The sequence below is a fragment of the Symphodus melops genome (assembly GCF_947650265.1).
Source record: "Symphodus melops genome assembly, chromosome: 15".
NCBI classification, from domain to species: domain Eukaryota; kingdom Metazoa; phylum Chordata; class Actinopteri; order Labriformes; family Labridae; genus Symphodus; species Symphodus melops.
In genome coordinates, this window is record NC_136705.1 from 10,483,955 (window position 1) to 10,499,283 (window position 15,329).

Consider the following 15,329-nt stretch of genomic DNA (forward strand, 5'->3'; position numbering starts at 1 on the left):
CTGTACGACAATGAAAAGCAGGACTTCATCCTCCACAAAGCAAAGCGCGCAGAGGGCTTTTGTTGTGGCGTCTGGTGTCCTTCACGAGCGTTCACTGACATGTGTCGAAAAGCGCTAATCTAACAGCTAAGTGGATGTGGCATTACCTGTCCTTTCTGAGTTTATACATCAGTGCTTTTTATTCAGGTCATCCTCTGCGCAATGCTCTGACTCTCACCAACAAACACTGCTCCCAATGTTTACTTCTCCAGCATGTCCTCTCAAGCCAGGGAGAAGTAATGTTATGGTGTGCTGATAATAATTGTGTTATGCGTCGGTCGAAGAGCCACTATGTTTGCACGGCATATATTCAAATTGCTGTACGGATAATGCAATAGACATTACAATTTTGCGCACTTGGACAGCTTCCTCTTTCGGGCAGCGAGCTGTTGTCGACAATTTCACATCTTCTTCAGCTCCATGATGGCGATGTTTCGGAGCTTTGTCTCAGCGAGCACCCAGATCCGCCAGCAGCATCAGCATCCCAACAGCACAGGTCCGCTGGCTGCCCCGGCTGAGGGCATCGAGAGCCAGTTCTCCTGTCCCATCTGCCTGGAGGTCTACCATAAACCCGTCAGCATCGCCAGCTGTACTCACACGTAAAGCAGCTTCTTATTGTTTGGATATGTGTTGATGTTATGTTGACATGCAATGCATTAACTGATGGATCTGACAGTACATCGTTTTCTTTTTCTCACACACTCTAACTCTAATGTTTCCTCTAGCACAGCTGTGAAACTGAGTGGAAGAAAATAATTGCTTGAAAACCAAATCAAATTAATCAAAACCCGTTTTAAAATGCTGTTCAAATATTCAGTATACATTTGGGTCTCCAAAATGTATTGAACCATAAACATTAACAGCTTTGAAGGGGAGGCCTCCATATTGCTGTTTATTTTAGACTAATTAATTGATTTACAGAGTGCATTACATAGTGTGATGACAGCAATCAGGCCTACATTTAGAGTACAGAAATGCCCATGACAGGTTAAAGGTATTAAAGACTCTCAGTATTGTCCATCAGTTTGTCTATAATACACAATTACTTGATATTAAAATGATTGAAACGCCAGTATTTAATAGTCTGGATTGTTTTTACATAATTAAGAGAAGATTAAAATCTCCATTATAAAAACCTCCATCAAAAATCAAGTATCAATATCAATAGCATCTCTTCAATCTCTCCTTTGTGTTTCTACAAATAGCCTCTGCCCCTTTTACAATATAATACTTTTTTATAGCAAAGTATCAAATCACATGTTAATATTTTTATTAGCTTTTAAAATTAAAATGGTGAAGAACATATATGTCACTGTGGCAGGGTGTGTAAGATTTCATAGACTTGTTTTTTTTTTTTAATTTAATAGTATATTAACAGTGTAATTTAATTTTTTGTCAAGACCAAATCAAGTCAGGATGTCTCTCAAAAATCCATTGTTTCTTAAATTGAGCATGTAAGAGGTAGGCTGAAGTAAACTAGCTTATGAGACTTTGTTTGGAAAATTCAACACTGATTCGGGAGGTTGCTGCTTTGTAGTTAAGCTGCCTTCCATCTTCACAGAATCACTGGTCCCAGTGGTTCTACCTTCAGTCTGGTTTGATGTTTCAGTACGTTAAAGCACTCTACTGATATGTGACATCATGTGGCAAAGACGAAGCACCAGTCTTTCTGCAGACCCACACAACTCTCCCTGGAGCACAATTATGCAGCAAAGTAATAACAGTATAACAAGCATCTCCATTGTTTTAATTTAGGTAAATTGTAATTTAAGAAAAAGAACATTTTTAAGACATAGCTATCAGAAAACATTTTGAACAATAAAGAGCAGAGCAGACCTCAGTTCTATTTCTAGTTAAAAACACAGCTATTTTTACTCTGGTGCTGATGTGGATGGATAGAGCTTGAGGACAAACTTATATTAACGCTTTTTACTGGCCCATGCATACAAGTATACAAAAAACATTTAGACAGACGTAAACTTGCCTCTCTACTTAATGTTGAGTAAGTATTTGATAAATACTGGTTGAATTATAAGTTGGAAATATGTAATGGCACAGTTGATGCTGTCAACGTTTCACTTCAGGGAGACTTAAAAGCTAAAAAAACAGAAACGAGCTGTTCTAAACAACACTGACACAGAAACAAATGAAATTGTTTAGGTTCAGAAGCACTGTGTTTTGTTTTTTTTAACAGGCACCATTGATGTGACTGGAACAGCATGGATATCTTTATAAACAGTAGCATCAACTTAACCTTTTTCTGTTATTTAGTACCTCAATACTGCAATAAGAATTCTGACATCTGATTCATAACTGTGATAGACCTAACAAAAATAAAATGTGCTAGATAGTCACTTAGGTCTCTTTGGGAAGAAGATTTGTAATTGAATTTCATTCACAATAAGATGACTGATTCATGCGGGATTAAAATGTCAGAATATAATTGTTACTGTTAGATATATTCCGATAATTCAGTTTTCACTATTTTGGAACACAAGCCTTATTACCAACTAATGTTCTCAAATTAAAAATGCAGTATTGGAATAATTAAACAGTGGCTCACCTCGACTCTGAGAGCAGTGCTGAGCCAACATATTGACAAAGCTCTTTAATAAGGCTGTAATAGCGCTTGTGTTTTATGAGGGTAACTGAGGGGTAGAGGTGGGAAAAAAGATAAGAGAGGGGCTCCCCGGACTAGAGGAATAAATCAGAGATGAGAGGGCGCAGTGCTTTGCCCTCCCTCATTGCCATCACTGTGGTTCCGTTTTACAAGATTAACTTTACTTCTCTTCTGGCTGTTTTTCTGCTGTTCCAGGTTCTGTGGAGAGTGTCTGCAGCCATGTCTTCAAGTGACCTCGCCCCTCTGCCCTCTCTGTCGTGTTCCCTTCGATCCTAAGAAAGTGGAACGCTCTTCCAGTGTTGAAAAGCAGCTGGCCTCTTACAAAGCACCCTGCAGGGGTTGTAGCAAGAAGGTACACATTGATCATTTTTTCCTCATGTTAAAGACTTATCCGTCCAACTCTAAATGAATTCTATCATGTGTGGCTGATTGAATAAATGCCACTTAGACACTAGTGGGTGGGCTTGTAACTGTGATTTGTACAAAACAAACAAAAATCATCATCCATATATGTTTTGACAGTTTATTTAAGAAAAAAGTGACAAAATAATCGGACATCAAAATTCTGTTAATTAAGTTTCAAGAAATGCAGCCAATCCCCTAAAAAGAGTGAACCATAAAAAATAATCATCCCAGGTGTAAATGCATGCACAGAAGAGCTGGTTATGTAGTATGATTCTTTAGGAAGATGGGAGCCATTAACACTTGACAAATACTAACACATTGCTTACACTGAATGGGAAGTGTGATTTTTATTTTGCCTTTTGTACAGTAATAACGATGTTCATGTGTGGATCTCTTCCCAGGTGTCTCTGATAAAGATGAGGTCTCACATTGCCTCTTGTTCTAAAGTACAAGAGCAGATAGCCAACTGTCCTAAGTTTGTTCCTGTTGTACCCACCTCTCAGCCTATACCAAGGTACACAAACTCCTACCCTATCAGCACTTACAGAAACAGACAACTCTTTCTTACATTAGCATTTTCTAATTATTTAAAAAAAAAAAAAGTTACATGAATGAAACGTTTTAGCAGTACAACTACAGCCAAAGATTCTTTGTTTGCATGTGACAATTACATATACCACGTACTCGAGTAAATAATAATAATATAATAATATAATAATATAACAAAGACAGTTGAAAAATCCTTCTATAGGAAAACACTGAAGTTTTAAAATGGGTCTTTCAGTATTGCTCTATAACCTCAGTTGCATAGGTGAGATAGACTGAAAGGAGCAATATGTAACTCTGACACGTAGTCTGAATTCAAAACATTTGAGAGAGCTGTCTCTTACCCCCTCCTGCTAAAGTGCAAATTCATTACAGATGTTATCTCAAAACACAAAGACCCAAAATGAATCCAACATGAGCACTGAGCAACATTAAAACCAGACTCCTTATGAACAGCCATCTTTCAGAACTGTGTTGGGCTTGAAAAGTGGGATAGAGACAAACACCAGAGTTGAACAGCGACAAGGAATGAGATGGCTTTATAGCTTTAATGTCAGTAATAGTGGCAAAAGTATTTCTAGTATTAGAAGTAACAGCTTAGTATGATAATTGACTGATCAGTCCAATAATGATTTGAGCAACTGTAATAATGAAACAGGGAGGAATTATGTAAATGGTCGGCTGGGGGGAGGGCTTTAATATTGCCTTCCTTCAAAACAAATACCGATCATATGAGGCCGGAATCTAAATTTAGGAGGAGGATATACTTGCTGCTGTGTTGTAGTCAGAGAAGCCAGCACTTCATCAAGGTGTGTTTCCTTAAAGGGGCTTATCTAACCTTCAAAAATACCATGTTTCTCGTGACACAGCAGGCTGCTGGACTAGCTGCACCAGCATCCTGTTCACTCTCGCTCATACATACACGAGCAAGCATCTTCATCAGCTGCAGAACTCACAGTTACTGGAGGAATTATCTGACCTTTTCAAAAGAAGTGAAGCCATCTCTGGGTCAGTTTGGCTCGACGGGCTTCTACAGATAAAACATTTTTTAGGTTACTTGTGCCTACGTGGAGTCTGCGAAGGAGTCTGTGTTGTGCTAAAAGCCAGTTATTTATTTGTAATAACAGATTCCATCTTAGATTCTCCATCCAGTCAGGCACAACTGTTGCTCTCCTTTAAGTAGAGCTGTGTGAGGAGAACCCACATAGAACGTCACTGCAGCTTCCGTGGAAAATCGAACCTGCGTTTGTCAAAAAATAAAAAGTGATGCAGGCAACACAGGTAGACAGTGAATGTCTCATTTTTAACATCAGTTAACAGTTCTCTTACTAATGGATGGTAAAACATGATTTAATGTGACAAAGTTACATATAGCCCCTTTGTCTGATGATGATATAGTAAGGTCATTTTATGATGTAAGTCTGAAGATGTCTCATATTTAGCTCCTTTAATGATCCATAAGATTGTATTTAAAGGGATACTTCACCCATTTGCATGAAGCTGTGTATCATTAGAAACATGGTAGTAGTGTTGAATGGTCGTGAATCCAATGCAAAAATGCATCACATGAAGAAAACTTTCAGGCAAAGAAAAACATATTTTTCTCGTCTCAGGGCAAAATGAGGGTTGGATTCACGACCATTCAACACTACTACCATGTTGTAATGAGCCATGTAATGATACACAGCTTCATGCAAATGGGTGAAGTATCCCTTTAAATTCTGAATCCCCCCCTTTTCGAAATTATGACTATAATTTACAAGAAAATCTCAAAAGATTAAACAGCATATGCACACAGTGTGTTTTGAGTCATTGTAGGCCTTTTAACCATAACATTGCCAAGACAAATAAGAAGTATGGAATCAGGTCATATAGCCCTTTAACAACTCATGTCTTCTTTTTGTGTTCGTCTGTCTTTTTGTGTATGTTTGTCCACCCATACGTAGCAATATTCCAAACCGCTCAACATTTGTGTGCCCGTTTTGTGGGGCAAGGCACCTGGACCAGCAGGAACTGGTGAAGCACTGTATGGAAAACCACCGTAATGACCCTAATAAAGTGGTAAGAGACTACTCTGTAATACTTCCGAAGTATCTGCTTACCTACGTGCAAGCAGTGTACACTCTTTGTGCACATTCATTTTACATCTTTTACAAGCTCGGGAGTTAGTAGCACTAGAGTGGCAAAGAAAATAGTTAGAATTGGTGAATTACTTTGGCCGTTTGCTCCCCTGCCTGCCCCCCTATGTTTGAGAACCATTAATTAAAGAAAACTGCGTGTTTGTATTTCCAGGTGTGTCCAGTGTGTTCAGCCATGCCATGGGGAGACCCTAGCTATAAGAGCTCAAACTTCCTCCAGCATCTCCTCCACAGACACAAGTTCTCCTACGATACCTTTGTTGTAAGTCCTGTGCTGATGTTTCTGTCTTGAAAGAAAAAGAATTTACTTCAACATAAACCCTTAAAAACGTGTGTTCTTGCTTACTCTGATCTCTTAGATCACATAGATTTGCATAGTCTAGGTTTGTATCTGCTGATTCACATTGAAGAGGTTTACATTTACTGTAGTGGCTCTGGCTCTGGCATGTTTGTCACAGCAACATTAGCCAGCATATAGTTAGAATAAGTTGATTCATCTCAATGTAGGTTGGTTTGCACTTTTAAAAGAAATCTCACTTGGTGCACCAGGAACCTACATGTTTCATACATATAAACACACATTTCCTTCTTAAATAATGTATGGTTTTGATTTGACGAGGGCTTTGTTATGTGGTTTGCGTTAAGCTACTGTTGCTTTTGTGTTTTTTCAGGACTACAGCATTGACGAGGAGGCAGCACTGCAGGCAGCTCTGGCACTATCACTGGCTGAAAACTGACAAGTCAAACCATCACCATCCTCTCACTCCTAACCCTGAATCCACCGTTACTGCACTGCTGCTGCTGCTGCTCCATGGCTCCGAAGGTAACTTCCAGCCAACAGACTTAGCTGACCTAACCCCCACCACTGAGTTTAACCAGCTTCAGATGTGGTGATAACCTTGATGACAAGGATGTTTGTCCTGGTGTAGCAGAACAGCAAGTTTTCTTTGCTACAGAACAAAGGCAGGTGGAAAGAGCGTCATTGGATTTCTGGATTGGAGGAAATAATACCTCCAGCGGGTTTTGGAAGTGACCATATCAAAAGAAGTTGTTTGGACCAACCTCCACATAACCTATCACACAATGACCTTAAAAATCCAAGCTTAGAAACTGTATATTCACTCACAGCTTTCCTCCAGACCACCGCAGCATGAAGGGCTACCTCCATGTTAATACTGTCTCATCTTTGAGCATAAAAAAATAAAAGCCTGCTGGTTCTAGAAACCCTCATCAGTTGTTTAGGTCTCTGACCACAGTCATATGTCAAGATGTCCTGAATGTTGGTGTTCACTGTGACTTGCTTAAATTTTAGTCTGAGACAAAGTGGGCAGGATCGGGTTTAAACAGTTAAACTCAGTACCTAGCCTGCAAGAGCAAATGAGACAGCATTTCAGAAAGACACAGAAAAGTCCAGTAAAAAAACACAATATATCAATATCCCTTCTGTTTTTGAATTTGTATGTTGTATATATCTGTACTGGTTTTACAATAAGCATAGACTTATTCATCAGATTCACAACAACAGAGTGTATCCTGTTACTTTGTATTGAAGAAAATGAAAGGTTTATGATCAACAAACATTCTCTCCAAAGACCGCACCAAAACATCACACAGAGTGAGGTTTCAAAAACAAGACCTGAGGACACACAGGCTGACAGTATTAGTATTAATTCATACGTGTAATACATTCAAGAAGATGTATTACAGTGTTGTTAACCAAAGCCATGTTCTTGACGTCATATATTTTTAAAATCAATGTGAAAAAGGGTCTTGAGGTTTAAAGACAGTACTGACAGCTCAAAGAAGTATATTTTAAATATTATTTGAACACGTTTTTTGAGTGTAAAATATTCTAGCTGTTGGGGTATAAAACCGACCTTCAATGGTCTCAATAGAAATAATATTTGGAGACTTCATATTTATTTATTTTCTACTTTCTGTTCATTTCTATAAATTGAATGTGTTGAATAGCAATAGCAATGAATAGCTTAAGAAGAGAAGTACTCATGTTAGGATTATAACTTACCCAGTCAAGTATTCATAATGAGCCTAACGTATCTGTCCTATTCCTGCCAGCTTTGCTGTAGCACATCCTTTTGAGATTAAAGGCTCTTTCTAAAATTACAAATATTTAATGTAAAGTAAATAACAAAAAGCCAAGGAGAGTTCATGTTCTGCCCATTTAGATGACTGATGGCCATGATTTCAATGTAGAATGAATCCACTACAGTTTTTCTGACATCATTAACACCCTAAAATGCAATATCTCTTTGGCATGTATGCCAAACTATTCACTGATCCAATACCATCATTCAGAAATTCTCCATAAAATCAACCTGTTTCTTGTTTTATAAACATTAGCCGAAACAGCAATTACTCTTCTAAAGCAGCAAATGAGCAGCCATCAGAAAGTGAAACACTAGCCAAAGCATGCAAAATGTAATCCATAATCAGGGTTTTCCTATCAGAAATGAAAGACTTTTAAAATTTTACAAACTGCTAAAATTCATGATTCATGTAAAAAATAGGTACGCTTAGACAACTTAAGCAATGCTACACTAATGTTAAATTTAAATTTACTTACTTTATCCAATGTAAGATAACAAGAACTTCACATTGCAGAGTACTGAGTCTTGGCCATGTAAAATTAATACAGATTTAATTACATACTGTTGTTAAATCATGAAGCATTATGTCATTTTGGCATGTATGGCTTCAGCTCATACTCAAATCCACATTTCTAAATTGGTATCTGTAGTATGAACTGTCAGTGTTTCTACAGTCTGTCGTGTCCTTCAGCCTGCCCTTCTACGCCACACTCTTACACTTAAACTTCATTGCACACTTCAAACCTTGATTTCTTTGACTCCTTATAATCTTAGTGCTTTGCCTGAAGGCTCACATATACAAGCTAAAGAGATGAAGGCTTGAAATCTTGTAAGACTGATATTCACCTCAGCACATTGATGAGAGGGTGGTAAAGTCAGACACTGAGACATTATTGTCAGCCTTGATGTCAGGTGCTACTGACAGGTTGTCAAAGCTGACAGTATGAGAACCACTCTTAACAGATCAGACACACTGATCATGTGTTCTACAATATAGAGTTATTGTTAGAAAAGTGGCTATTAAAAATTCATTCCACTTTTGTGCCTATGCCAGTAGACTGTTCCAGTTAAGGTGTTTTAATGCCCTGATTAAATTAATCAAACAGCTGGACTCATGGGTAGAATCATCCTAAGGGCCAAAAATGGAAACACTGAAGTAACTAGACCTGATAGAGACAGATTACATCCAAATCAGTGGGGGAACCTGGGACGTTAAGATGATAAATTATGTTTCTATCATGGCTTTGACATACCAACATCAAAAGAAGTCTTCACATCTGATAAGAAATCCTGGAAGCTCAGCTGAAGCTTATCCATAACTGTCCATTCCAGCTTCAATGAACGCTTCACAGGAGAGACCAAAAGATGCACCACATGAAACTGCATTCATAGAAGAAGAATCATTTTGTCACTTCCACTAGCAGCTGAAAAGGTGCTTTATAACACACATCCCATTCACTTTCACTCCTAATGCAAAGCCAGACAGCTCCTATTTTTTATGATGTGAATATTTGCACTTCTAAAAAATGTTTGTACCAGATTGATCTGTAAATAAAAGTAGGAAATAAATCACTAAGGATAGAAGTGTACTGATGTCTGACCTCAATGTTACCGTTATTTGCTTTTCAGCCTCCGTTACAAGAAATATTTTTATGAGCCAAGCAGAGTAATAATAATATATTTTCAGGAAAATATTTCTGTTCAAACTACTCATCTACTATCAGATATTGATTCAGTCTTTTTCTGCAACTGTGTCTAATAGAACTATTTCAACCCAGGCGTGTGAGTTGTTTAACCATAAGATGGCAGTCCTTCTCCAGACATGCAGAGGCATTCTGATACTCGGTCACACTGACACAGGAGGTCATGCTCTCTATGGAGTTTGTGGATAATTCAGTTACGGTAATGTTCCCCCTAAAATAATACATTATTTTGTTGCACTTTATTTCATTCAGCTTAATTCATTGATTGCTTTACAATACAATTGTATATTCTATTTGTGTAATTTTTAATTTTGTTCACTGTTTTTAATTCCGTTACATTGATTTTTTCATTTGTAAAAAGAAAAAACACGAAAAGGGGCAAATACACTGTTCATTTAAAAAGTTTCAGGGGATTAATAGGATTTGGTTGAGTTATAAGTTATTATTTTTGTTTGTGTTTAATGGGCAGCATGTGCGTTGTGTTTGCTCCATTCATGTTTCTGTGGTTACATTAAAATGAATCTACTGAGGATCCTTTAAATGTAACACCAGGAAAGAAAAAAAAAGATTACCGGTATGTCATTATGTGATGGACAGAAGAAAATGTTTAAGAACTTTGGGGCGTTCACATTTAGCATCTCATTGGCGCACATTGGTTTGCTGTGAAGTATCAGTTATCCATGCATCATTTGCTTGTAATTTCAGCTCATGAACAGATAATTGAATTTCTTGATTTTTCCTCAAAAGTTTTTTTTTTTATTTGTAACATTTCCTCTTTCGTAAATAGCATATCCTTTTCTAAATAAAAGAGGAAATCTTTCATATTAAAGGAACTTTTAAAAAATATTAGTAGAGTAGATTTCAATCCGCTTTCACCACACAAACACAGTTTCTTCTTTAGTTTGTTGTTTTGATATAAATTTTAATGAAGCAATCATTTATAAATGATTGTTACCTTTTTACCTCTGTAGCACAATCTTTAGATGATTATTTTGTAACGCTTTGCGTTCTCCATGTTTACTTGCTTGTTCCTAATTCTTCTTGGTTGAACACATTTCCTCCTAGAAATGTAAATAATCTGTGTTCAATCCTTGTTTTTAAATGTCTACATTTAATATCTTGTGTAACTGTTGCTGCTCATCACAAATGATCTTTAAAAGGCAACCGTTAAGAACAGTCTCTTCCAAACTAAAAAAAAGGACTGAGTGTGTACGACTGTTGATGACTGTAGAGACTTTGTACATTCATAACAAAGACTTTCTTAAACGTATTTAATGGTTATATGGAGGTTTATGAAAACTGGCTGACTAAAATTGGTTTAAAGGACCAGTTCAGATTTGGAGACTATTAATATTAAAATGCAATACACAGTAAATGTTGCTTATTTTGGCTTTGCAATGCATTTTTGCATAGATCAAGGTCTGTTTTATTATTAAACAGGGATTGCATGTAGCGAACAGATTGTCACAATATGTTTGGACAAAACTGAGCTCAAGTGTTTTGATTGACAAGACACCAGAAAGCCCATTCTCAAGAACAAAAGTCATATTTTGTTGGATGATTTAAGCTTTGGTATTAAGGTTCCTGATGAAACCTGAATTGTCTAGACTGGTTTTTAACAAGTCTTAGAGATTATAATCATTGTGATTTGTAATGTATCATCAGGTACAACTAAAGATTTGTGACAAATATGAATGGAGTTTAAAGTTATCAGTTACTTGCTATTAATGCTGTCAGAGGGGGTTTTGAAAACATTTAGCATGAGTGAAAATATGGGAAAGTGTTAAGGTGGGGATGTCTCAGCCATGATAAAAAATCAGTTGTTAATTATGTCTGTCACAAAGCCCCGTTTATAGATGTGCACGTCCACAGTAAATACTTGGACTGGGACTTCAAATAATACAACTAGCAAATTGATAACACAAGAAAACAAGAAAATCAGATTTGGCAGGAGTCGACTCTACACTTTTTAGCATGTGTAGAAAAAGGAGGAAAAGTTAAACAATCGCCAAAATTTAACCTCAGAACAACAGGCTTAAACTGAGATAAAAAGGCGGGTAATATTTTCGTGTTACCAGCAAAAATGTTCAGAAAAGAATTAAAAATGAGGCACATCAAATCAGCACACTGGCTTGAGACATACTGTAATTGATTCACTTTTTTTCTTTCCCTGTGGTAGTGGTTTTTTGTTTTTGAATCAGACAAGGTTGAAAGAAACGAGTATTTGCTCAGTGTGAATAAATATGCATTCTCTTTAACAAAGTAATAACACTCAAAAGAAGTTCTTGCAGTAAACACTGCTGCTACTGCCAGGCATGTGATGTCTGGGTTTTCACGTTGGACTGCTTGAGGTTTAATCACAAAATTATAAGAATATTTTGTAGCATTTTTTCTGTTTCCCCTTTAATAAAAAGAAAAACACACTGAACATATTTGTATGGATCTTTCTTGTGTGTCGTAAGAACGTGATTTATTGCAAAGACATCATCAGTATCCTCAAAACGCAATATACTGAAGTTCAATGCAGTGCATGATAAAATGTAACTTGTGTATAACTTGTGTTTCCTTCACCAATTGTGTCTGGTGTTTCTGTAAAAAGTGGAAAAGGGAAAAGAATCGAAGTCCAGGAAATAAAACTTTGCCCATTGAAATCAGAGTAGAAGACACAAACAGAAACATACTGTAGATGACAAAAGTACATGTCAAGTTGATGGGAAAGAGAGTAATACTCTGTAGTACACTGCTTTTTCTCTTTGGCTCAATATGGTTTCAGGTTGTAACTATACATGCAGCGTGAGATGGAATTGATTTATTAACAGAAATATATACAAACTATTTAAACCTATCTTAATTTGTTTAAGGGAAACATCTTCTTCGTACAGTAGAATCTGTGTTGTTTCTGCATTACTATTGGATGCTCATAAACACACCAAGGTAACAACTTCAAAATAGTGGAGGAGCCTTTACACTGTAAGATATTTGTGGCTGAAGAAAACTTGAACAGCTTTTTCAGAGTATGAAAACAATGTATGGTACAATAGTGAAATTTGATGAATTTCTACAAAATGATATTCCCAATAACCATAACACATATAATGGTCTTTATGTTCTTCCAGAAGCAGCAGAACTTGTAATACACAAATATCTAATCCTGAACAAATAGAAAGCTCAAAGGATCACAGCTGTGCCTGTTGTTGCTCAGTGGTTGGTTGTCTCTCGACTGGAAGCCTGGGGTTTTGATCCCCAGCTCCTGATGCCACATGTCGAAGTGTCCTTTGGCAAGACACTGAATCTCAAATTGCTCGCGAGTGGCATAGCCAGCAGTAGGTGAATATGTATGAATGGGATTTGTTAATACTGATGGGCACCATACTTAACAGTCTCTGGCATCATTGTGTAAATGTGATGTGAAAAGGGGAATGTGACATGTAGTGTAAAAGCAGCTTTGAATAGTCCAGAAGAGTAGAAAAGGGTTATACAAGTCCAAGTCCATTTACCATTTACTATGTGTGTGGTATGAAACTGTCCAAAAAGAACTTTAAAAGATATGTTTTGTTTGTATTTGGGATGAACCTACCCTTTAATAGATTAACAGAGTAAGTGGTTCCCAGTACTTACAAGAGGCGATGACAGCAATCACACATACACACACTCATCCATTTGTGGTGGAAAAAGAGGCGGGGGTGTGATGGCTTGGTTTGGCATAACTGGAAATGTTAGCACCTCTCTGAGCTGCTATTTCACTGTGAGCGCACAGATATATCCAGCTACATCTCCCCTGCCCATTTTACCACAACACCCCCATACTTCTTAAATCACTAGATTCCTTAACCTTTGTAAACTCACGCTTAATCAACATGAACTTGAGCTTGTATAGCTCTTTATATAGTTTTACTCAAAACACTTTTACACAGCATGTCACACCTACCCATTCACACACTGATGGCAGAGGTGAAGAAACTAATATTCTTACACATTCTTACGCCACTGACGAAGCAGCGGAAACGCGTGTATTTGCTCAAATGTGTTTGCCCATCGGAAATGTGGCTGCAGGAGCTGGGGATCGAACCCCCAACTTTCCATTTGAGAGACTGCGACTCTACCAACTGAGACACAGCCACCCCTCTTATCATTGCACTGTAATTGATTATGTAAAAGGAGGCGCTGATGTTAATTATAGATAATTACACATATTTTTTGCATATGCGGAGGGGTCATTGTATTCTACATAATAACATTTGACTGGTTTATTCAAGTTTGTAACCAACAGTATGTTTTCTACTGTTACCTGGTTTATAGGTCAGGAGTCACTCCCATGAACCCTGCATATGATGTTTTTGTTTTTTTGTATTTCTTTCCATGGCTGAAGGTGGTCCTGACTGCTATATCAGGAGTACACATTTAAGGGTGACAGCGTCTATGCATTGGATCAGTAATGTTCCTCACAATAATTACAACTGAAGCAATGTTTGTTATATATTATTGATTACTGTAGGTTATTAACAATTCAAACTGGAGCCAAACACCACCAGGAAATGGAATTTTAGCTCAGTTGAATCCTTTTATTTGTAACATAAATTACGCTCCATAGATGTACTGTTGATTGCGATGGTTCTAAAGAAAGAAAGAATTCACTACAGTATTTATCCAAACAAATCATATGCACAGTTTTTAAATTAAGTAGTTCACTTGTTCAAATAATAATAAATGTCAATTCTTTAAACATAATTCAAAAGTAAAGTAAAAAGAATTACAATAATATAATGTATAGACTGTCATCTGGGGCTTAATATTGAAAAAATAAACTTCAATATCTTTCTTTTAAAACTCTGTTGATGTTAACTTAATATATCATAAGAGGCGGGGTTACGCTGCATTGAAGATCTGCATTCCTTTCTTTTAATTGCAAGGTAATTAATGGCTAGTTAATATAACGTAAATAAGCCTGGAAGATTGGAAAATTGGGATCATATTATTATAGAGGACAATGTTGAACTGTTATTTATTAAAATGCCTATTAAGCTATTCATGTATAAGTCATGAACAAAACAAAAAACCCTTGATGTACTTTCTACTCTCCTACATCCCACGCACCTCAGCATTTAGCCTTCTCGGCAAACACCACTCCTCATCCTATGCCACACATCAGCAGATGTCTTGGTAACAAGTGTAATCCGGTGTCATTTGCAGGGCATCACAGGCCTGTGATTGGGTACTTTATGAAAACACTCGCACGCGCCCTGTGGAAAATACCAGCATAATCTGATTGTCAATGTGTCTATTAGTTCCCCAGCGATCATTTACACACACATCCCCAGCGATCATACACAGACACATGCACACACGTTTTTACAGTATCTGTTGGCCTAAAATTGTAGTCTAAAATAGGCTCCATGTCTTGACAGCGGCTAAATTGGTCAATGCTGTCTTGTATTACTGACACACAATAAGATGGAGAGCTGCCCTCATGCCCAATATAACAGCTTTCCATGTATTTATAGGCCTGCAAAGAGTCAGAATAGTATCTGTATGTATTGAAAATGAACCTGGCTCTCTGGTCGGGAATATTTAGACCTTGTTCCACAGACAGTTACTATTTATAGCGTTCCATTACATCATAACAGAGCCATTCTGGTGGATAAACAACAGGTGCTTAGACTCATACTACAGGTGCTGGGCAGGCCAAGTGTTTGCAGCCTTGTGACAACTAGTCAAGTATTTTTGCTGCTGATGGAAACACTTGGATCATCATTTTAATAAACTTTACACT

The 15,329-nt window shown here is 37.2% G+C and overlaps 1 protein-coding gene across 1 annotated transcript; it reads left to right on the forward strand.

Moving 5' to 3' along the window:
- Positions 1-60: 60 nt before the first annotated feature.
- On the forward strand, positions 61-11,987 carry rnf166 (ring finger protein 166). Its single transcript, XM_079363523.1, has 6 exons — positions 61-638; positions 2,855-3,011; positions 3,466-3,578; positions 5,557-5,671; positions 5,903-6,010; positions 6,420-11,987. The coding sequence occupies exons 1-6, from the start codon at positions 460-462 to the stop codon at positions 6,483-6,485; spliced, it is 738 nt and encodes a 245-aa protein (XP_079219649.1). The 5' UTR covers positions 61-459; the 3' UTR covers positions 6,486-11,987.
- The last annotated feature ends 3,342 nt before the right edge of the window (positions 11,988-15,329 follow it).

What these genes read in the sequence shown, in the direction of transcription:
- rnf166 (XM_079363523.1), top strand. Translation starts at nt 460, where the DNA reads ATGATGGCGATGTTTCGGAGCTTTGTCTCAGCGAGCACCCAGATCCGC. An exon ending in GCAGGGGTTGTAGCAAGAAG is followed by an intron (nt 3,012 to 3,465) that starts GTACACATTGAT and finishes ATCTCTTCCCAG; the next exon opens with GTGTCTCTGATAAAGATGAG. An exon ending in TCTCCTACGATACCTTTGTT is followed by an intron (nt 6,011 to 6,419) that starts GTAAGTCCTGTG and finishes GTGTTTTTTCAG; the next exon opens with GACTACAGCATTGACGAGGA.